We start from the raw sequence: 24,699 nt of genomic DNA, 5'->3' as shown, positions 1-24,699 counted from the left end.
TGACCCCAACACTGCTGCTAAATTACTAAAATGTAAATGTATTGTTTTCCCTTTACTTTTATTATCCCAAATTTTGCAGACCATCGGCTATTTGTAAGAAGGTTTTTCTCACAGTGATTGTGATACCTAGATGCAAATCAAAGTACCTCAGTGACCTCCTTCCTCAGGTTGACTATACGGAACCAGTGTCCCAGACGGGGGAAGTCCTGTAGCTCAGTGGTGTCCTCCTGTAAGGCCACTCTCACCTTACAGGACAGCTGGCGACTGAAGTACTTCACCAGCTTTCCCTGCAGGGGGGGACAGAGGGACATGTGTGAGTTAGAGCTGGAGAAGCACAACCCAAATGTGTTACACAGCTATGGATGCAAGGACTCACCATCTATATATTGAGAGAGCAGTGCTTTTCAAACCTCTCCTCTGGGAACAGACGTTTCACAATTTTGTCCTGAACTAGCACACCTAATTCACCTAGTCAAGTTAGCAATTCACCTTGTCAATTAACATTCTGACTAATTCACCTAGTCAAGTTGACAATTCACCTAGTCAAGTTGACAATTCACCTAGTCAATTCACAACTTGACTAATTCACCTAGTCAAGTTGACAATTCACCTAGTCAATTCACATTGATTAATTTGCCTAGTCAATTCACAACTTGACTAATTCACCTAGTCTATTCACAACTTGATGAATTCACCTAGTCAAGTTGACAATTCACCTAGTCAATTCACAATGATTAATTTGCCTAGTCAAGTCGACAATTCACCTAGTCAATTCACAACTTGACTAATTCACCTAGTCAAGTTGACAATTCACCTAGTCAAGTTGGCAATTCACCTAGTCAAGTTGGCAATTCACCTAGTCAAGTTGACAATTCACCTAGTCAATTCACATTGATTAATTCACCTAGTCAAGTTGGCAATTCACCTAGTTAATTCACAACTTGACTAATTCACCTAGTCAATTCACAACTTGACTAATTCACCTAGTCAAGTTGACAATTCACCTAATCAAGTTGACAATTCACCTAGTCAAGTTGGCAATTCACCTAGTCAAGTTGACAATTCACCTAGTCAATTCACATTGATTAATTCACCTAGTCAAGTTGGCAAGTTTAATCAGGTGTGCTAGCTCTGGAATTGTTCAAATACATGGAATGGCTGGGAGTCCCGTTTGAAAAAGGCTGCATTAGATCAAACATATTTTGAAGCTATACAATGTTTGTTTACAAAGACTCAAACTACCTACAATAAAAAATGACTTTCAATCTTTGTATTTTAAGGGCTCCAAGCTTAGAATGTTTTCAAAGCTTAGAAAGTTTACAAAGTTTAGAAAGTTTAGATAACTAAATGCAACAGAGCACTCATCATGACCTCGCAAGCTACTGTGCATAAAGTACACTACCGGTCAAAAGTTTTAGAACACCTTCTCATTCAAGGGTTTTTCTTTATTTTTACTAGTTTCTACATTGTAGAATAATAGTGAAGATATCAAACTATGAAATAACACATATGGAATCATGTAGTAACCAAACAAGTGTTAAACAAATCAAAATATATTTGAGATTTGAGATTCTTCAAAGCCACCCTTTGCCTTGATGACAGCTTTGCACAGTCTTGGCATTCTCTCAACCAGCTTCACCTGGAATGCTTTTCCAACAGTTTTGAAGGAGTTCCCATATATGCTGAGCACTTGTTGGCTGCTTTTCCTTCACTCTGCGGTCCGACTCATCCAAAACCATCTCAATTTGGTTGAGGTCGGGGGATTATGGAGGCCAGGTCATCTGATGCAGGACTACATCACTCTCCTTCTTGGTCAAATAGCCCTTACACAGCCTGGAGGTGGGTTGGGTCATTGTCCTGTTAAAAAAACTAATGATAGTCCCACTAAGCGCAAACCAGATGGGATGGAGTATCACTGCAGAATGCTGTGGTAGCCATGCTGTGCCTTGAATTGTAAAAAAAAAATGTATTTATTTATTTAACCTTTATTTAAGTTTAAGTTTAAGTTAATTTAAGTTTATTTAAGTTCTCAAATAAATCACAGACAGTGTCACCAGCAATGCACCCCACACCGTCACACCTCCTCCTCCATGCTTAACGGCGGGAACTACACATGCAGAGATCAACCGTTCACCTCATGTGCGTCTCACAAAGACACGGCGGTTGGAACTAAAACGCTCAAAAATCAGACCAAAGGACAGATCTAATGTCCATTGCTCATGTGGCTTGGCCCAAGCAAGTCTAGCTGTGATTTAGACACTGGCTAGCCCAGTTAGCTAACTAGCAACCTCACTAGCAGAAAGTATGAGGTGAAATAAATGCTAGCCAGCTAGTTAGCATAAGCTAATGCCTGCTAGCATAGCTAGCTAGCACCCAGTTAGCTAGCTTGCAACCTCACTAGCAGAAAGTCTGAGGGGAAATATATGCTAGCCAGCTAGTTAGCATAAGCTAATAGAGTTAAAATTGGGGCCAGGGTTGGGGTTAGGGTCAGAATAGGGGTTAGGGTTAGGTTAGGGTAGGAATAGGGGTTAGGGTTAGGGTCAGAATAGGCGTTAGGGTCAGAATAGGGGTTAGAGTTAGGTTAGGGTCAGAATAGGGGTTAGGGTTAGGTTAGTGTCAGAATAGGGGTTAGGGGTCAGTTATCCAGCGTTCTAAAGAACGGATGAGAGTTTACAAGAAAATATCTGATTGTGGTGGCTATGGGGAAGAGGCATTTTGTTGTGCCCTGAAAGCTATTGGAAATTGCCAGGCATTAAGGCCTGCCACATGTTTTATTAAATAACTAAAGATCTGTCAACTGTAGCCATGTATTTTCCTTTATAGTGTGTTACCCTAAGCATGGTCATCATCCACCTTTAAAAAAATTCTCTAAACGTATTTGTTGTATTTGTTGTCAGCAAACAGACATTGATCTTAGCCCATGTTACCCTATATAAAACAATTGGTAGCTGATTAGTATGCTGTTGTATTGCACATTAATTTTACAATCTGCAATGTTTGGATTTCCAACTTTAATTCCTGAACAAGTAATTAAATTATTGCAGCCAGCTAGCAGTCTAAATGGACGCCCTGCGACACCATGTATAGCTTCTTGACTAGCCGGCTCCCACCCGGTTACTGAAGCCTGCACCTAAGAGACTGCTGCCCTATACACACAGACATGGAATCACTGGTCACTTTAATAATGGAACACTAGTCACTTTATTAATAATGTTTACATACTGCTTTACTCATTTTATATGTATTTACTGTATTCTATTCTACTGTATTTTGGTCAATGCCACTCCGACATTGCTCGCCCTAATATTTATATATCTCTTAATTTCATTATTTTACTTTTATATGTGTGTATTGTTGTGAATTGATAGATATTACTTCACTGTTGGAGCTAGGAACACAAGCATGTCACTACACCCGCAAACATATCTGCTAAATATGTGTATGTGACCAATAAAATTTGATTTGAAATGTTAGGCTTAAAATGAAGACATAATATGTTTACAAATTAACTAGGGCTGGGCGATATATCGAATTAATTCCATAAATTCGAATGTGTGTTTTTGCGCCTGTATCGCAGAATCGAGTTTTTTTGTGTTTTTCGTTTTTATGAGCGTTCCGTTCGCACCTTCTGTGCTGTTCACCTTCCCATTTACACCAGAGATCTGGATATAATGACGAGTTGCTCACGTCTCCGCCCTAACAATGGGAATCGTTGTCCCAAAGGCGGGAAGACAGGCGACAATAGGTTCAAAATAAGCGCATAGAAACGCATTGGGTTTATTTTGGACAGATTTTGGCGCGCTTCGCCTCTTTCTCCCAAGCCCCTCCCTCTACCACTCCCAACAACAAAGATGAGAGATCACTTCTTCCTCTCTGACAAACGTTTTCCACTTGCTATTTGCTTATGAGGTTTGGTCCAACAGAATTGGTCATATGGACACCAACACACATTGAGACATTATTTTACTGTAATAGAGGATAAGTTAACATTTCTAACGATACCCTGTATATGTTTGAACTCCTCAAATGTCGAGCAGAGCAGACACTACTAAAACGGTATACCAATGAACATTCATTCTGGAAAATGAATGCTCAGTTTTTACGGTACCCCTGTATCGCCAGCAGCATTGTAGTCAAATAACGATTGTTATACTAGCTATTTAGTCTGTTTAATAAATGTGCAATAAACATGAAACAATTACATAAGGAATCGGCAACTCGTTCTCATTCTGAGAAATATGGTTGGCCACTTGATTTCAACATCTGAACAAAGTGGACAGGCTAACATGCTGAACAAACAGTTGGGAGACAGACAGAAGGGTGTGTTCATAACAATTAAACTGTTTTGCCTTGTTAACTGAATTCAGAGCTTGTGAAATTATACCTAGATCCAAGTTGGCTAAACGTGATATTAGCTGGCTACTTACTAGCACGTGGGCTTGTGCTAGAGAGGTTGTTTATGAGAATAGTGTTAATTTTTTAAATAATGCCTACTACATTATTAGTGAATGTGCATTATGCATGATTCCGGTTAAATTTGTAACAAAAAAATTGCATTTTTTATATACAGACCTAAAAGCCAGATCAGTGATTATTGCAACAACAAAAAAAGCAGCTACAACTATTTTGATAAAATAATTAAATAATTAGTGGGTCATATGGTTGTGGAACGCATATATTCAGCCTAGGCATAACTTCACGAGTTCTGAATTAATTCAATTATTTGCTGACTGTATTTGACCTTTAATTGTACAACAAAGCTTATTTAGAGAAAACATGTTAAAAACATGTAGATATATACACTACCGTTCAAAAGTTTGGGGTCACTTAGAAATGTCCTTGTTTTTTTTAAGAAAATAACTTTTTTTGTTAAAATAACGTCAAATTGATCAGAAATACAGTGTAGACATTGTTAATGTTGTAAATGACAATTGTAGCTGGAAACGGCTGATTTTTAATGGAATATCTACATAGGTGTACAGAGGCCCATTATCAGCAACCATCACTCCTGTGTTCCAATGGCACGTTGTGTTAGCTAATCCAAGTTTATCATTTTAAAAGGCTAATTGATCATTAGAAAACCCTTTTGCCATTATATTAGCACAGCTGAAAACTGTTGTTCTGATTAAAGAAGCAATAAAACTGGCCTTTAGACTAGTTGAGTATCTGGAGCATCAGCATTTGTGGGTTCGATTACAGGCTCAAAATGGCCTGTAATTGAATGGCCTGTAGTTTATTCTTGTTCTGAGAACTGAAGGCTATTCCATGCGAGAAATTGCCAAGAAACTGAAGATCTCGTACAACGCTGTGTACTACTCCCTTCACAGAACAGAGCAAACTGGCTCTAACCAGAATAGAAAGAGGAGTGGGAGGCCCTGGTCCACAACTGAGCAAGAGGACAAGTACATTAGAGTGTCTAGTTTGAGAAACAGACGCCTCACAAGTCCTCAACTGGCAGCTTCATTAAATAGTACCCGCAAAACACCAGTCTCAACGTCAACAGTGAAGAGGCGACTCCGGGATGCTGGCCAGAACAAGAATAGACTGACGAATTTTAGAAGAAAGTTATTTGTTTCTGGCCATTTTGAGCCTGTAATTGAACCCACAAATGCTGATGCTCCAGATACTAGTCTAAAGAAGGCCAGTTTTATTGCTTCTTTAATCAGAACAACAGTTTTCAAGTGTGCTAACATAATGGCAAAAGGGTTTTCTAATGATCAATTAGCCTTTTAAAATGATAAACTTGGATTAGCTAACACAACGTGCCATTGGAACACAGGAGTGATGGTTGCTGATAATGGGCCTCTGTATGCCTAATATTCCACTAAAAATCAGCCGTTTCCAGCTACAATAGTCATTTACATTAACAATTAACAACAACATTAACATTAACAATGTCTACATAGCCTAGTGGTTAGAGTGTTGTGCCAGTAACTGAAAGGTTGCTAGATTGAATCCCTGAGATGACAAGGTAAGAAATCTGTCGTTCTGCCACTGAACAAGACAGTTAACCTACTGTTCCTAGGCCGTCATTGTAAATAAGAATTTGTTCTTAACTGACTTGCCTTGTTAAATAAAGGTAAAAAAATATGCTGTATTTCTGATAAATTTGGTGTTATTTTAATAGACAAAAAAAAAAAGCTTTTCTTTCGAAAACAAGAAAATCTCTAAGTGACCCCAAACTTTTGAACAGTAGTGTATATATATAGTGAATCGCCCAAAAGTTTACTTTACAGCCTTATTCTAAAATAGATCGTTTTTTTTCTCATTGCTTTGTCATATGAGTGCTCTGGAGCAGGTTTTCATCAAATATCTCTCTGTACTTCGCTCCGTTCATCTTTCCCTCGATCCTGATTAGTCTCCCAGTCCCTGCCGCTGAAAAACATCCCCACAGCATGATGCTGCCACCAACATGGTTCACCGTAGGGATGGTGTCAGGTTTCCTCCAGATGTGACACTTGGCATTTAGGCCAAAGAGTTCAATCTTCGTTTCATCAGACCAGAGAATCTTGTTTCTCATGGTCACAGAGAGCGCGCTGACATGTGCCTTTAACTGAGGAGTGGCTTCCGTCTGGCCACTCTACCATAAAGGCCTGATTGGTGGAGTGCTGCAGAGATAGTTGTCCTTCTGGAAGGTTCTCCCATCTCCACAAAGGAACTCTGGAGCTCTGTCAAAGTGACCATCGGGTTCTTGGTCACCTCCCTGACCAAGGCCCTTCTCTCCCTTTTTGGTACTCTTTCCCCAGATCTGTGCCTTCGACACAATCCTGTCTCTGAGCTCTAAGGACAATTCCTTCTACCTCATGTCTTGGTTTTTGCTCTGACATGCACTGTCAACTGTGGGACCTTATATAGACAGGTGTGTGCCTTTACAAATCATGTCGAATCAATTGAATTTACCACAGGTGGACTCCAATCAAGTTGTAGAAACATCTCAAGGACCTGTTTTGGCTTTGACATTATGGGGTATTGTGTGTAGATTGATGAGGATATGTTTAAAAAAAAAATCAAATTTAGAATAAGGCTGTGACCTAACAAAATGTGGAAAAAGGGAAGGGGTCTGAATACTTTCAGAACTCGGACTAGGTCCAATACAGCTCGTTTATTAAAGGGGTGAATGGCAAACAGTGGGTCAGTACAGTACAGTAGCATCTAATGCAACCAGAGAAACAAAGGAAACACTGGTTTGTGTGGAGGTTGTTGTCTTTCCACACTGGTGCTAGTGAGTGTGTTTTTTGAGCCGAAGGTTATGGTTACCATTGGGGTGTGGAGAGCTGATATTTGACCTGCTCCCATGGTAGGGCCAGAAATGTTTTGTCTGCACTAGGGAAAAGGTGTTGGCCATTATAACTAGGGAAAAGGTGTTGGTCATTGTAACTAGGGAGAAGGTGTTGGCCATTGTAACTAGGGAGAAGGTGTTGGTCATTGTAACTAGGGAGAAGGTGTTGGTCATTGTAACTAGGGAGAAGGTGTTGGTCATTGTAACTAGGGAGAAGGTGTTGGTCATTGTAACCAGGGAGAAGGTGTTGGTCATCATAACTAGGGAGAAGGTGTTGGTCATTGTAACCAGGGAGAAGGTGTTGGTCATCGTAACTAGGGAAAAGGTGTTGGTCATTGTAACTAGGGAGAAGGTGTTGGTCATAACTCAGATGGGGTGTTTTTAACTTGAGACACATCTCCTATGATGAAAAAGGCATATGAGATACGCTATCCCATGTGATATGGTATAGTCTGAACTCTGACCCTATCCCATGTGATATGGTATAGTCTGAACTCTGACCCTATCCCATGTGATATGGTGTAGTCTGAACTCTGACCCTATCCCATGTGATATGGTGTAGTCTGAACTTTGACCCTATCCCATGTGATATAGTATAGTCCGACCCTATCCCACATGCACCTTGCTTCACAACAGAGAGACACTGCCAAACAAAGCAGAATCACTATTGAAGAGCTTTTTAGTCCAGGACTAGGCTTAATCTGTGCCTGGGAAACTGACCCACAGTTCAATAGATGAGCCATTCATACATTCAGAAACCCCAAAGGGATCAATTAAGTTGTATTGCATTGTAGAGTACTGTATGTTCTGTTTAACAACAGTTAAACTGTCCTTCAACAAGTATTGCACAGTAAGTCAAGACAGCTCTTTTGTGCAAAAAGTGGCAAATCAAAGTGAACCCAAAATTCCTCATATTGAATTTCTCCCTCATAATAACCTGTGATATAAGAACACACTTCTCAATGTCTTGAACTGTACAGGGGGACATTTTACAAACAAAGTCATATATCACAGTTGCAATGTGTCACGCCCTGGCCATTGAGAGGCTTTTACTAGGGTGACTAGGGTGGGCATTCTAGTTTCTTTATTTCTATGTTTTCTATTTCTTTGTGTTTGGCCGGATGTGGTTCTCAATCAGAGGCAGCTGTCTATCGTTGTCTCTGATTGAGAACCATACTTAGGTAGCCCTTTTTCCCACCTGTCTTGGTGGGAAGTTATCTTTGTTAGCGGCATTATAGCCGAGTTAAGCTTCACGGTCGTTTCTGTATGTTTATTGTTTTGTTGGCGACATCATTAAAATAAAAGTATGTACGCTCACCACGCTGCACCTTGGTCCTCTTCTTCAGACGCCCGTGACACAATGGTCAGATGCTTTCACATTCGTAAATTGTTGTTTCTATAATATTGCATATGTCTGTGTTAACACAGGACTTTGTTGGAGATGCAACAAGTGCAGCAAGTAAAAAATCATGAATAAACTATGGGGTGCAACAAGTGCATGATTCTACTATAAGTGCAACGTTACCTGCCAATGAAGCCAGAAACCTGACCCGGCCTGGAGAATACAAGTTAAAGGGGCAATCTGCAGTTCAAACAATACCAAAGATGATGCCCCACCACTGTTGTGGTAAAAAGCTAAGGGGTAGGCTGCAGAAATGTACCCACTGTCAAATTCATAGACAAACAAAAGTTTAGATGCAAGGACTGACCATCCATGATATCGTGATATTTGGAGTTAAACAAGTTTCTATTTTGGGTTCTGATGGAATACAACAGTTTAACTAATCTCATGAGGCATTTCTAAATGATATTCTTCAAGAATCAATGGTTATATTTCATTCATTTAAAAGTAAAAAATTGATGTATCTATTGCAGATTGCACCTTTAACTGTATCTAATCTAAAGGCCTTGTCCAACACACTCAATCAATAAATGAAATGTATTAATAACGTTTTTACAGCAACAGCCTGACCCATGCCATGGCTAAAATCTGTGAGAGGCAACTGCTTGACCACGTTTGGCCCTTATGAATACATGATAACAACATGCTAATATAATGCTATTAGAACTACACAGGAAGAAGAGCAACATAATGTAAAATGTTACCAAATATGACTGCCCAATCCTCTAGTACTGTGCCCTCTGCCTCAGAAGGCCCAAACAGTGTGCATGACAGCATGTGCAAACATACAGCAAACCTACCACCTAACTAACATAACAGGGCCATAAGGCCACATGTCAATGGCAGACATGTCTTTTTAGAGTTTGAGTGCAGCCATGTTTTTCCTGACTGAAGATGCTGTACCTGCATGACACAGCAGTTTCCCTGAGTCAAACTATTAGGCGTACATTTCAAAGTGGTGTTTTTGGTTGGTAGCTAGGGAGTGGGGAACGATAAACTGTGTGTGAACACTTGTTAGAACAAATAATTGTAACCTAGCTAGACATGGGGAATCTATTCAGCATGTTCCATTCACCCAAACAGGTAGACTATTAAGTTAACGAGTGGCCATAATGTACTGTAGTCCTAGCTATAGAGCCTAATGTAGTGTATGTTTTCAATCTACTCTCTGAAATTCAATTCAACTCAAGCATCTAGGCCTACTTATCCCTTCAAATTACAAAATATTGTAAAATGGTGTGCCTATATATAAAGTCCATATGAGAGGCATAGATGTGGATTTTTTTCCTTGTATCAGTGGGAAAACTACATGATTGAGTAAATGAATAAACAAACAGTATATAGAGGCCTGCTATTCCTCCAGCTGTGGCCACTAAAACTTCATTGTACATCTATTACAGGCCTATGTCATCTCATTATGTTGAGCATAATGATGGTGCCCTTTTTTACTCACACATCATCAAGTCCCATCACATTGGACCTCTGTTTACATGTCTTCCGTTTAAAGTCACCTGCCTGTGTAACATACACAGGAATCTCTGGTTTAAACCATTTAGGGCCTAAGTGCACCTGAAATGTACCCAGAGTATGTTTTGATACACAAAAATAAAAAAAAACATTACACTGTCTTTGGATAACATCATGTCCATTACATAACGCAATTTATGGAATACCCTGTGGGCCAATTAAATCGGATCTCAATTTCACTAATACACACTTGCATAACAGTTGTTGCAATCTAGCTGATGATATGCAGAGCATATTACTGATGATGATGATGATAATGATGATGAATCGTAAACAGAAAGTGTTTAGGCCTCAACGTTCTCAGGGAGAATTCTGATGGAGAAGAGTTCTAGAGCTGAATAAACCACCTTCTTTCCACCACCTGCAGAATGCGCAAGCCCACAACAGCCTGCTCCCTGCAGCTAGCTTTTTCTTCATTTATTACACTGCATAAAACACATCTAGGCTGTATAACATAAGGGGGAAAAAACAGTATTCCAATGATATAGTCAACCATTTTAACGACATCGAATAATGTACATTGATGTTGATATAGGCTATGATAGACGTGACAACCAACCCAACAGTGATTTTGATCAAAATACATGATTAGCAGCCTCAGCGCAGCCGTATCCTTTTTCATTCTACGGAATGGGTGCTTTTGCTTACCTCCAGCGTTCGTATTTCTTTCTGTGTCAAGTCGTTAGATGTGGCACATTTGGTCCTCAATCCCTCCAAGCTGGAAATGCTTATGTCTATCATATTTTGCACCAACTCGCACTGCTGCAAGGCTTTTTGCAAACTCAGATGCTGCTCGTCGCTTTTTGTCATATTCTTCTCGTCCATTGCTTGCGAGCAGTGGTCGTTTTTTTATGTGTAACTTCAAAAAAGAATATACTCAGAAAATAAAGGTGGAAAAAACTCCATGTAATAAAACGCCAGCAAACGTGGTGGTATATTCTATTATGTACATTGGTTTACAGATGAGATGTGATCTATGTGAAAGGCGACTCCATTGCAATAGTCCTTGTATTTCCTGGTGGTGGTTGTTCATCAAGGTGTTTCTGATTGAACCTGGTACTGATGCTGAGAGCTATATCATCAAACACAATATGCAGATAGCGTAGGCTACCTCCATAACAGAAACAAAAATCAGAACACAACCGATCAAGCCTCAGCTAATAAATCCATTGAGCGTTGTTTATTCATTTCAAATAAAAAACCAACGCATCATAATAACATAAACGGATCCATTAAATTAAAGCATCGTCATATAATCATTTTAAAGGTGATGCTGTGTGGATTGGGTACAGGTACTCCCCGTCTCCCTTGCCAGCAGCTGCATCCCGGGTCGCTCCCACCACCACACCGACATGTTTCCAGTCAATCAAATCTACAGCAAGGGGATCGCATCGCCCACGGAAGCAGCGGGAGGAGAGGCACCACCGCCGAGTGATGCTGCGTGGGGGAGGAGTTATCGCGAGATTATGTGCATCAGTGCAGTGAGAGTGAGTTCACTGTTTGAACTCCGTTATCGATATGCTCCATCATCAGCTCCACATCAGGATTTTAACGTGTTATCAGGACTATTTACACATTTTGTTAAATTACAGCCTTATTCTAAAATGGATTAAGATTAGATCCCCTCACAAATCTACACACAATACCCGATATTGACAAATCAAAAGCATGTTTTATAAATAAAAAACGTAAATATCACATTTACACAAGTATTCAGACCCTTTACTCAGAATTTTGTTGAAGCATCTTTGAAAGCAATTACAGCCTCGAGTCTTCTTCAGCTATTTTCAGGTCCCCCCAGAGATGTTCAATCAGGTTCAAGTTCGGATTCTGGCTGGGACACTCAAGAACATTCAGAGACTTGTCCCGAAGCCACTCCCGCGTTGTCTTGGCTGTGCGCTTAGGGTCATTGTCCTGTTGGAAGGTGAACCTTCGCCCCAGTCTGAGGTCCTTAGTGCTCTGGAGCAGGTTTTCACCAAGGATCTCTCTGTACCCTTGCTCCGTTCATCTTTCCCTCGATCCTGACTAGTCTCCCAGTCCCTGCCGCTGAAAAACATCCCCACAGTAAGATGCTGCCACCACCATGCTTCACCATAGGGATGGTGCCAGGTTTTCTCCAGATGTGATGCTTGGCATTCAGGCCAAAGAGTTCAATCTTGGTTTCATCAGACCAGAGAATCTTGTTTCTCATATACGCAGAGTCTTTAGGTGACTTTTGGCAAACTCCAAGTAGGCTGTCATGTGCCTTTTACTGAGGAGTGGCTTCCGTCTGGCCACTCTACCATAAAAGCCAGATTGGTGGAGTGCTAGAGAGATGGTTGTCCTTCTGGAAGGTTCTCCCATCTCCACAGAGGAACTCTGGAGCTCTGTCAAAGTGACCATTGGGTTCTTGGTCACCTCCCTGACCAAGACCCTTTTCCCCCGATTGCTCAGTTTGGCTGGGAGGCCAGCTCTAGGAAGAGTCTTGGTGGTTCCAAATTTCTTCCATTTAAGAATGATGGAGGCCACTGTGTTCCTGGGGACCTTCAATGCTGCGAAACATTTTTGGTACCCTTCCCCAGATATGTGCCTAGACACAATCCTGCCTCGGAGCTCTACGGACAATTCCTTCGACCTCATGGCTTGGTTTTTGCTCTGACATGCACTGTCAACTGTGGGACCTTATATAGATACATGGGTGCCTTTCCAAATTATGTCCAATCAATTTAATTTATCACAGGTGGATGCCAATCAAGTTGTAGAAACATCTCAAGGATGATCAATGGAAACAGGATGCACCTGAGCTTAATTCTGAGTCTCATAGCAAAGGGTCTGAATACTTATGTAAATATTTTTTAAATTTTTATACATTTGCAAAAATGTCTTAACTGTTTTCACTTTGTCATTATGGGGTACTGTGTGTCATTATGGGGTATTGTGATGTCATTATGGGGTATTGTGATGTCATTATGGGGTTTTGTTTGTAGATTGATGAGGATTTTTTTTTATTTAATCAATTTTAGAATAAAGCTGTAACGTAAAAAAATGTGGAAAAAGTCAAGGAAGGGGTCTGAATACTTTTTTTGGTCATTTTTCAGAGAACAAAATTGGGATAATTTTAGACACATTTAGGCTATTCTGTTAACATGTGCCCTTTTAAGCCTACTTGTAGATATCTTGCCAGACTCACACACAGACATGCACACACACACACACACCACTAAAATAACCATAGCTACATGTGTTATGGTTGTATACTCCAAATGAACTGCAACAGTTGTCTGTCTGTCTAAATTAAATTACAGAACGCTGAATGACACTGAGTAGGCCGGGCCAACATCTCTCACGGAATTATAGCCTATTTTATGACAGCATTTTCTCTTCTATTGGTGGGGTGAAATAAACAGGGGAAAGATTTTGTGTTGTACCTGCGGGTCAACTTGAATGAGGCCGGTGGTGTGGAACCAGAGATTTTGGACATTTCCTCTGTGTCAACAGGCAGCATTATTGTGTCTCGCTGCTGGACTGAACAGGCTTGGTGCTTTGTGTGTCAAGACAGAATGAAAAATATAGCTGTTTGGCTTCTATAGGCTACACTGCACACAGATCCTATTCTAGAGTTCACTAGAAACACTGTACAGTCTATGTGTTGTACAGTGTGTGATCATAAGGCCAATAATGGCCAATCATAAGGGCTTATATACAGTGAGCCTCTTACAATACTCTGAGCCGCCTACAATATTCTGACAAAACCGACAATAAAACAACCATTCTCTTTGATGTGTTTTTGTGTCACTCAGTCGTGTCTCATTTACTGTAGACATCATATCTGACATGTTATAAGACTTGATTTAGGTTTTTATATATATATATATTTTTATATTAAAAACAACATTCATGTCACTCAGACTTTTTGATAAGCAGAGCATGTTTTCTAGGAAAGTGCTATTAGATGTATATTAGATGCTATTAGATGTAGATGCATGTATTTCCCAAGAGTCAGGTTTTTCCAAAATACTATTCTGATACCTACCTCTCTGTACAATCCAAATGGCACAGATTACTTATTTGTCCGAAAAATTTCAAAAAATCAACCGTGGGGGTTGCTTTTCACGTCAGGAAATCTTGAACTCTTAACTGGCCTCTGCCCAGTACCCTGTCCTGAACTTTAGACACTGTCACTAGCCGGCTACCACCTGGTACTCTACCCTGCTGCCCTATATTTTTATATATATATATTTTTACTTTATTTAACTAGGCAAACCAGTTAAGAACAATTTATTATTTACAATGACGACCTACCCGACACTGCGCCAATTGTGCACCGCCCTATGGGACTCCCAATCACAGCCGGTTGTGATACAACCTGGAATCAAACCAGGGTGTCTGTAGTAACACCTAAAGCACTGAGATGCAGTGACTTAGACCGCTGCGCCACTCGACAACCATGTAAATATTCATTGAACACTGGTCACTTTAATAATGTTTACATACTGTTTTACCCACTTCATATGTATATACTGTATTCTAGTCAAGGCTAATCCTATATAACTACTGCTGTACACACCATTTCTATTCACATACTGTCCATACTGTCTATACACACCATTCACATTCATATATTTATTTCTATTCCAGACTGGTATTGCTCGTTTTGATGTCTAATTTCTTTTTCTTACTTTTTGATTATGTGTGTATTATTGTATTGCTTGATATTGCAGCACTGTGGGAGCTCGAAACAAGCAATTCGCTGCACCTGCGATAACATCTGCAAAACTGCGTATACCACCGATAAACTTGGATTTGAACAGAGGGATTTATTTCTTAATTTTAGAAGCCTTTGTTTTGGCATTAGGGTAAATATATATTTAGAAATGACAAACAAACGACTGACTTGGTATCTGCCTTCGACAATCGTTATTGTGTAACTGAAAATGTATAAAATATGCCCTCTTGATATTACGCGGTCGTCACAAGTTACCACAGACACAAAGTCATAAATCCTGCCTAGTTCTACAATGTATCTTCAAATGTTTTAAACCCTAGCATTACCTTAACCACACTAATAGCCTTATACCTAAATTCAGACCAAAAAGCAACTTTTTATTTTCATGGGCCTTTACGATAAAGCTCATTTTAACTTTGTGGCTGTGCACTCTAGTGGAAACCACTTTTCAGTTGTGCGAAAGCGACGCCTGCTTCCGCTTTACTTCCGTATCCAGTCCCGTACAATCACATACTTAAATTGGTGAAAACGCGGTCATTTAAGATAGCTAGCTATATACATACTCTTATATTCGTGTTTGTGGGCGAACATAGTTCTACCGAAAGTATTTTATGAAGTCTTTCGACACACCTTAGTCTTACGACGCAATTTGCAGTTGCGACATCCATTTTTGGATTCATAAAATTATGCACCCATCGACTGTTGAATGTAACGTGTTTACTTCAAAAGCTTTTTTTAAACTACTTGCACATCATTTAAAACAATTCCGATAGTGGTCAGTCCTTGCGTCAGTCTATTAATTTGCGTGGTTATATCGACCCATACCCATCCTGCAGTTCTGTACTGAGGGGGTGGCCCTGTGGTTGCAACTGCGGATTGCCGCGTTTAAAGGCCTTTAGCAGAATAAATTCAACCACAAACACGAGTCATTGTATGGATTGATAAAACTGGTACACTAATAACATGAGGAGAACTTGTTTTTCCAAAGAAATCGTTTAATAGGTTCCATAAAGCCAAAATTGACACAAAAAATAATGTTGAGGATACAAACAGAAAGTACAAAGGTGGAATGTTACTGGGCAAGAGAACATGAACTTTTCACATGGTTTGGAAATGAATGGCCGACACACGTGGCTAAATTGAAAGACGCTCGAGCTAGCTAGCAAGCTAACTTAGCTAATTAAACACAGAATAGGACTACAAAAGTCATCCGGTCAACAACAACACGTGGACATTTCTTGAGGAGCGCATCTTTTAAATACAGCCAGCCAAGGGATGATCTTGAATCGGAGTTTTACTCGTGTGCAGCATAACGTTAACTGTTGTAGAGCTAGCAGTCTCTGTAGGATCCCCGGCCTAGAACGGTCTCCGTAGCCTTCCTGGGCCCAACCTATTGATTGTCCCTGTATCCGCCACCAGAGGAGTACCCGCCTCGGCCTCCACCGCTCCTGTATCCACCACCACCACCACCACCACCTCCGTATCCTCGGTCTTCTCCGCCATAGCTGCGGCCTCCTCCGCCACCACCGTAACTCCTCTCGCCTCCACCATATCCACCTCCACCGCCGTATCCACCACCACCTCGGGAACCTCTGTATCCACCGCCACCTCCACGACCTCCACCACCGCCCTGGCCTGCCTCGTTCACACGGATGGTTCTGCCGTCGAGAGACTGGCCGTTCATTGCATCCATAGCGTCCTTCGCATCCTCGGGATTGTCGTACTTCACGAAGCCGAATCCACGAGGCCTTCCTGTTTCTCTGTCCATGATGACATCACATTTAGAGATATTTCCATACTTTGAGAACGCTTCTGCAAGAGATTGCTCTGTGGTGTCGAAGCTCAGGCCACCGACGAAAAGTTTTCCTTCGTCGGACATGTTTCTTTGTCTTTTGCGGACTGAACAAGAAGAGCTGCTACTTGGAGAGGAACGTCGACGGAAAAGGAAATGGCAGCATGCCGCGAAATATTATAAAGAGTAATTTGACTCCGCCCACAGTAAAACAACGGATGCGATTGGTTGCAAACCTGCCGTAAACTGTGTATCGTAATGTAAAGCACGTTTTGTTGAAGTAAAGCGCGCCATTTGGATAATATATTGGTGAAAATTGGAGAACAAATTGAATCGATTCAAATGGCATCGATTGGCAAGATACCGTTGCAGTCAAGAAATTTGCCGTGGTAAATTGAGTCCACTAGCTAGCCGGTGTCAGCTAACTAACTAGCTTATTTCTTGCCAGCAAGTATGCTAACTAATTAACTAGCTAGCTAGCTACGTTAGCAGGCCTAATTAGCAGGCTTGCCAAACCTCAATCGTTGTGTTAATATGTTTCCCCTGCCTATACGGTGTAGCAAAGTGTTGTGATTTGTATTTTAGTTGCCTTGTTTGTTCGTGCATACCACCTCTTCCCTGCTTACAATGTAGCCACGCATGCGCGATGCTGTCTGACATTTTATATTTTTTATTTTAGGGTTGAGAAATACAGGCCACAGACCCTAGATGACTTGATTTCTCACAAGGACATATTAAGCACCAGTAAGTATATTTTTTTCAGTCTTTGAAACAACAGGGATGGAACTGCTGCTGTAGAAAACCTGACCCTTATCCATTCCAACAACAATTCATTTCAAATGTGAATTTTTTTCAAATAATGTTTTCATGCTCAAATGAACTATAGTTGTGTTTTTTGTTGTTGTTGCATGAGTGCATATGTAACAACATATTTGTCGGAACCAATCCTTTTCTCTTTTCAGTCCAGAAATTTATCAGTGAGGACAGGCTGCCGCATCTCTTGTTCTATGGACCCCCAGGCACAGGGAAAACATCTACTGTTCTAGCCTCTGCCAAGCAGCTCTACAAGGAGAAGGAGTTCAACGCTATGGTCCTGGAGGTACGTACCAACTCAGCCCTGAGATGTAGAATTATCAAAGACAAATGCTGTGCTCATTACACTGCACTTGAGGGTTGTCATGTTTTCCAGTGAGCAATATTGATTCTTAACATTCAATGTTAGTGTGCGGCATACATAACTGTTCTCGGGTGCATCAATAATGCATAAATTTATTTATTTGCAGCTTAATGCGTCAGACGACAGAGGTATCGATGTTGTACGAGGACCCATCCTGAGTTTTGCCAGCACCAGGACCATATTCAAGTATGACAATAATGAATAATACTTCAAAAGGTTCTGTTTCCTTGCAGTCACTGACAGGTTTGTATTTGTAGAGAAGTAGGTCTCTTATCTACCAGTAGTTTTTTCAGCGAGGGCAAGGAAACACAAAGGAGGATTGCAAGTACCCGTGTCCTTAGACAACCCTGACTGCAATTGACAAAATTAGTGTTTATTTATTTTTCTTTGTCTTCCAGGAAGGGTTTCAAGTTGGTGATACTGGACGAGGCTGATGCCATGACCCGGGATGCCCAGAATGCATTGCGGCGAGGTAACCATCTGTTTTGAGTTGTTCACCTGCTGTGTACCAACTGGCCAAATGAGCTGCCTGCGAGCTAACCAGTAATTCTCACTGATGAAAGGATCTGCTTACGGCAACATGGGACATGAGACAACAAGCAAATGTTAAATGCATTTGGGAGGGGTACCGCATATTAGCCTGATTATTTAGAATATTAATGTGCTACAATTGCTTGTAATAGATGTCATTGATTTAACAGTTCCCATTTTATATTCTACATTACAACATTTTAATGAGCATATGCCCACTGAACGTCAAATCATTGACATCCATTTCTCCCTGCCGGTCTCTACTCCTATTGCTACCTCTCTCTTCTCCCTCTACCTCTCTCTTCCTCTCCTACAGTCATTGAGAAGTACACAGAGAACACCAGGTTCTGTTTGATTTGTAACTACCTGTCTAAGATCATCCCAGCCCTGCAGTCTCGCTGCACCAGGTTCCGCTTCGGACCCCTGTCTCAGGACCAGATGATACCCAGGCTGGAGTTTGTTATCCAGCAGGAGAGGTGAGGGGCTCAGGAGTTAATGGGTCAAGGGAGGTGAGTGGGGCCTGTGGGTCAGGGGAGGTGAGTGGGGCCTGTGGGTCAGGGGAGGTGAGTGGGGGTCGGGGGCTTCAGATGGTAGATCACCGTGTTCCTCAAGGAATTTGGTACTGGCACTGACCCAGTATATAGCTTACATTCTTCTGATACATTATACTTTTTTTAAAATCTCTTATTTCTTCTGGGTTTTTAATGTTTTTTGTTATACTGTTTTTAAGGGCTTGCAAGTTAAGCATTTCACTGTACTTGTACATGTGAGAAATAAAACTTGAAACTTACTTGAGACTAATGTCTGCTGGGTTTTATTATTGCCTTTTAATCAGAGACGTATGTCTGCTCTTGTCCCTGCAGCATTGATGTAACTCCAGATGGAATGAAAGCTATTGTGACCCTATCATCAGGAGACATGAGAAGATCCCTCAACATACTGCAGGTACAGGAGTGCTACCAGTGTGTAGCTAAATGTGATTAATTGCATCACAGTGTTGCGTTTTTATTGCTGGTCTAAATGTATTGGCTAGTGGTGGGCACCAAAATCACTAATTCGATACTGCTCTTTAATTATTTGTTACTTATATTTCTTATTCTTATTTTTTTATGTTTTTTAACTGTATTGTTGATTAAGGGCTTGTAAGTAAGCATTTCACTGTAAGGTCTACCTACACCTGTTGTATTCAGTGCATGTGACAAGTAAAAATGTATTTGATATCGTTTGGTACACTATATATTACATGACTGTTCCTGTAGCCATTAAACTGACCTCACAGGCTAATAATTTAGCATACTTATTGGCCTGCTGAATAATTGTTTGTATTCAAACTGATTGTATTCAAACAGTTGATTGTATTCAACTGGTTAGGTAGGTTCAGGCCCCCTGAACATTCACACCAGGCACAATGGGCAGTCAACAAGCAGTTGTCTGAATTTCACAAAGCCTTGGAAGTTAACAGAAGATGAACACAGCTGCAATGTTATTGATTTAAAAAACGACATATCTATACTGAACAAATATATATAAACGCAACATGTAACCATTTCAAAGATTTTACTGAGTTACAATTCATATAAGGTAATCATTCAATTGAAATAAGTTAATTAGGCCCTAATCTATGGATTTCACATAACTGGGAATACAGTTATGCATCTGTTGGGGCGTGGATCAGAAAACCAGTCAGTATCTGGTGTGACCACCATTTGCCTCATGTAGTTCAACACATCTCCTTCACATAGAGTTGATCAGACTGTTGATTGTGGCCTATGGAATGTTGTCCCACTCCTCTTCAATGGCTGTGCAAAGTTGCTGGATATTGGTGGGAACAGGAACACGCTGTCGTACACATCCCAAACATGCTCAATGGGTGACGTCTGGTGAGTATGCAGGCCATGGAAGAACTGGGACATTATCAGCTTCTAGGAATTGTGTACAGATCCTTGTGACATTGGGCCGTGTATTATCATGCTGAAACATGAGGTGAGGCCGGCGGATGAATGGCACGACAATGGGCCTCAGGATCTCATCACGGTATCTCTGTGCATTCAAATTGCCATCGATAAAATGTAATTGTGTTCGTTGTCCGCAGCATATGCATTGCCATACCACAACCCCACTGCCACCATGGGGCACTCTGTTTAGAACGTTGACATCAGCAAACCACTCGCCCACACGATGCCATACAAGAGTCTGCGGTTGTGAGGCCAGAATGGACGTACTGCCAAATTCTCTTAAACAAAGTTTGGGCAGCTAATGTTAGAGAAATTAACTTTAAATTATCTGGTAACAGCTCTGGTGGACATTCCTGCAGTCAGCATGCCAATTGCATCCACCCTCAACTTGAGACATCTGTGGCATTGTGTTGTCTGACACAACTGCACATTTGAGGCCTTTTATTGTCCCCAGCACAAGTTGCACCTGTGTAATGATCATGCTGTTTAATCAACTTCTTGATATGCCACATCTGTCAGGTTGATGGATATCTTGGCAAAGGAGAAATGCTCACTATCAGGGATGTAAACTAATTTGTGCACAAAATTTGAGATAAATAAGCTTTTTGTGTGGATGGACAATTTCTGGGTTCTTTTATTTCAGATCATGGAAAATGGGACCAACACTTTACATGTTGCGTTTTATATTTTGTTTCCGTGTATATTGTTTAAAAAAACCTGCAACTGATATGGATTTTCCTTATCGGTGCCCAGATTCTGAGTACACTCCTTATGGTTGATTTTCTTTTTGTTATTTCTAATGACTGACTGATTCCTTTCCCGTGTATTTCTCAGAGCACCAGCATGGCGTATGGGAAGGTCACCGAGGATAATGTGTACACCTGCACTGGTCACCCACTACGATCCGATATCGCCAACATCCTGGACTGGTCCCTAAACAAGGACTTCACTTCCGCTTACAACCGTATCCTTTATTCTCTCCCACAACCATGTGTATTTCAACGATATCTATTACTACAAGTTATGTTTAGCCTACTCTTTTCAACAACCAAATGGCTCGCCCCCCCCCCTCCCGCACAATGGTTTATGTATTGCCAAAGCAGCTCTTTCAAATAAAACAATATCGCCAATGTATGATGTCTACATACAGTACTGCAGTATCTAGAAATGGCTAAATAGCCATCTCAAATTAGCATAATATCTCCAATATGTGGTATATGAGGACAACTTGTACTCTGTGGTGTCGACCTCTTCTAGGAAGTGGCTCTGAATGCCTTGGGGCGGTGTATTTTGCAGGGATGTTATTAGGGCGGTATAGAAAGATCATTTCATTGATGTAGCCTATGAATAGAGGATCGTGTCAGAAAAGCACAAATTCCTGATTTAATCAGGAAGAATCTCACCCCTTTATGGGATCAGGACAAAAAGACATCTGAAAGTTGACTAGGTGATGATACTGTATGTCAGTTTCCGGGTATGTATGGATATATAGAGGATCATGTCAGAATATCATGAATTCCTGGAATTCTACTGAAGGACAAATCCCATCTTTGATATTGAGAGATGTTCCTTAGCTTCTGATCCACAGAGATTCTCCAGCTGAAGACGCTGAAAGGCCTAGCCCTGCATGACATCCTGACTGAAGTCCACCTACTGATCCACAGAGGTAAGGACTGGACTGGAGGCAGTAAACCTGTACATTGCTGTGGTTCTAGAGATGTCCATACTGTATGGGATGGGTATTTCCATTGAATGCATCACAGGTACAATCACTGTATCCCCAAAGTCTGAAGTTGTATTTCTGAAAATGTGTTAATTGTCGGGGTCTTTTAATGTGTGAATTATATACTAGATTATGGACTTAAAAAAAAAAAGATTGTCTGGCTGGGCAGGGCCATACTTACTTTTATCTATCTATCTATAGTTGATAGATCTATTCTAAACCGACTCCATACAGCACATTATATGAGAGGCGAGCTACTAGGAGAGCGAACTGCATAGTGATGTTTTCTTCCTCTGGTTTCCCGGGAGACCCCTCGCGGTTGCCATGGCTGCCAGTGTTCTCATTGTAGAATAAATGGCTTGCCAGTGTTAAGTGTGGCACGTATCACTACTGCAACGTTTTAGCCTGACAGTGAATGCCTGTTTTCTTATTTCTGAAGTTATGTGTTTCTGTTCTCACTAAGCTGTCTTGGCAGATTCATCAGGCGTTACCATAGAGGGCCTGTGAATTATAGCATTGATACCTTTTATGATGCAATGATATATTTTTTGAGGGATTTGGTTCACTTCTGTGCCGTATATTAGAGACGTCACTCCTTATATAACTGTAAAATGATACAGAATAGAGGAATGGGGTTTACTGAATGGAATACAGAAATTGGATAGTGATTTTTAGCAACGCATTCAGCTACCTGAAGGTAATGCTAGAGAAGCACAGATGCAAAACTTGGCAAAAGGAGCATGCAGAGGCCTAGATTTAAAAGGAGCATGCAGAGGCCTAGATTTAAAAGGTGCATGCAGAGGCCTAGATTTAAAAGGTGCATGCAGAGGCCTAGATTTAAAAGGTGCATGCAGAGGCCTAGATTTAAAAGGTGCATGCAGAGGCCTAGATTTAAAAGGAGCATGCAGAGGCCTAGATTTAAAAGGAGCATGCAGAGGCCTAGATTTAAAAGGTGCATGCAGAGGCCTAGATTTAAAAGGAGCATGCAGAGGCCTAGATTTAAAAGGAGCATGCAGAGGCCTAGATTTAAGGAGTTGGAGGGAATTGCTTGTCTGTGGTACTTCATCAAATCTAATGATCTATTAGCACTAAAAACTGCAGTTAATTTATCAATACGTGGAATAATGAGTTTGCCGCCAATGCATTCGAAGACAGTAATGCAAGCAGCTTGTATACTTATCTGTGTTAAAGTCTGATTGGCCAAGCTTTAGTTCAGTCACGCCCACTTGAGTCCAAGTGTGAAAGAAGGTTTGGCTGAGTTAGTTATGTACATAATTCTTTATGAACAGAACCTGTCTACTTTCTTTGTGCAGTCACAAAACCTGTTTCAATGTTCGTCATTTCCTTGCAGTTCTGTAAATACTAACATTTACATGTTAATAATCTGAAATTCATGACACAAAGCAAAGTGAAAGCCATACTGTAGCATAATTAAACAATCAAATTGGGACCACTGGAAATCAGAGATACTCCTCGACACTATCCTTTGGTAAAAAATAATTTTAAGGTTTTTGTAAATTTGAGTGTCTTCACTGTAGCAGTCCGGTCCCAGGGCCTACTCTCTGCAACATCTCTTTGTTGTGTGAACGTGAATGGCCTTCCATTGATTGGGAACCATTTGGGGCTGCCTCCACCAATGCTAATTCCTTTGACATTCAAACTGCAGCCATTTGACGGTAGTCTGTAATCTCGGTAGTCTGTAATCTCGTTTTGAAAAGGAGGAAGATGAGGAAGAAGGCTTGCTTCTTAGCTGGGTGACTTCCTGGTGTGAGGGGAAGCCATTGAAGAACAATGGGGGTCTTTCTCCCCCATGGAGAGGTGTCTCCTTTCCTCCCCCATGGAGAGGTGTCTCCTTTCGTGGGGGGGTCGACTCCGCGCTAAGATCAAAGTCACGGCGTTACACCAGTTCATTCTATGGTGCATGTTTTGAGAGATTTTTACACTTTTATGCTGTATAATAACTGTGTTTGTTTTCTTACAGTGGACTTCCCTCCTGCCATTCGGATGGGCTTGCTTATCAAGTTGGCAGACATTGAGTAAGTGCTCATATCTTCAGTATGGTGGTTATATACCCATCAAATTGTATACCTTACTCATCGTAAGTCCCTCTGGATAACAGCGTATGCTGAATGATTTAAATGTAAATTAAGATTACTAATTTGGTACACTTATTTTGATGTGTTTTTTTTTCTTCTAGGTACCGGCTGGCCTCTGGAACTAGTGAGAAGATCCAATTGAGTTCGATGGTGGCGGCTTTCCAGGCAGTGAGAGACATCGTGGTCAATGAGGCCGCCTAGACCAGTAGTCCTCAGTCACAAACGTCTAGTACACATAGGTCACCTACCATGGTCCTGGAGAGCTACAGGGTGTGCAGGCTTTTATTCCAGCCCAGCACTAACACACCTGATGTAATTTGTACATTGCTGGTCAAGACCATGGTTAGTTGAGTTAGTGCTAACTGAATTAAAGGCTTTCATACCCTTTTGTTCACAAAAGAAAAGACATTTCACTCAAGACTAACTTCATAAAAACATGCTTCTCTGCTCAATATTCCTGTCTGTATTTACATTTTGATATTGATTGTCAAATAAAATGGTTTCTTATGTAA

The 24,699-nt window shown here is 40.9% G+C and overlaps 3 protein-coding genes across 5 annotated transcripts in view; 1 reads left to right on the top strand and 2 right to left on the bottom strand.

Annotated features, from left to right (window-relative positions):
* Window positions 1-11,617, bottom strand: part of LOC139545024 (kinase suppressor of Ras 2-like) — a 131,265-nt gene extending 119,648 nt beyond the window's left edge. For all 3 annotated transcript variants that reach the window (XM_071352351.1, XM_071352349.1, XM_071352350.1), the window contains exons 1-2: window positions 10,857-11,617; window positions 147-287 (exon numbers count right to left, since the gene is read on the bottom strand). In XM_071352351.1, the coding sequence (XP_071208452.1) occupies window positions 147-287; window positions 10,857-11,033 (318 nt within the window). In that variant the 5' untranslated portion in view covers window positions 11,034-11,617. The remainder of the gene's footprint in view (window positions 1-146; window positions 288-10,856) is intronic.
* A 4,273-nt stretch (window positions 11,618-15,890) lies between these two features.
* On the bottom strand, window positions 15,891-16,850 carry LOC139545023 (uncharacterized). The gene has a single exon (XM_071352348.1). The coding sequence runs from the start codon at window positions 16,790-16,792 to the stop codon at window positions 16,304-16,306; it is 489 nt and encodes a 162-aa protein (XP_071208449.1). The 5' UTR covers window positions 16,793-16,850; the 3' UTR covers window positions 15,891-16,303.
* Window positions 16,851-16,960: 110 nt separating this feature from the next.
* Window positions 16,961-24,699, top strand: LOC139545021 (replication factor C subunit 5-like). Its single transcript, XM_071352346.1, has 11 exons — window positions 16,961-17,094; window positions 17,385-17,449; window positions 17,668-17,804; window positions 17,989-18,068; window positions 18,281-18,354; window positions 18,730-18,889; window positions 19,277-19,358; window positions 21,203-21,332; window positions 21,957-22,034; window positions 24,073-24,127; window positions 24,289-24,699. The coding sequence occupies exons 1-11, from the start codon at window positions 17,048-17,050 to the stop codon at window positions 24,386-24,388; spliced, it is 1,008 nt and encodes a 335-aa protein (XP_071208447.1). The 5' UTR covers window positions 16,961-17,047; the 3' UTR covers window positions 24,389-24,699.

This window comes from Salvelinus alpinus, chromosome 19 (genome assembly GCF_045679555.1).
Source record: "Salvelinus alpinus chromosome 19, SLU_Salpinus.1, whole genome shotgun sequence".
NCBI classification, from domain to species: domain Eukaryota; kingdom Metazoa; phylum Chordata; class Actinopteri; order Salmoniformes; family Salmonidae; genus Salvelinus; species Salvelinus alpinus.
The sequence above is the reverse complement of the archived record's forward strand: the minus strand, read 5'-3'. Positions and strand labels throughout refer to the sequence as shown.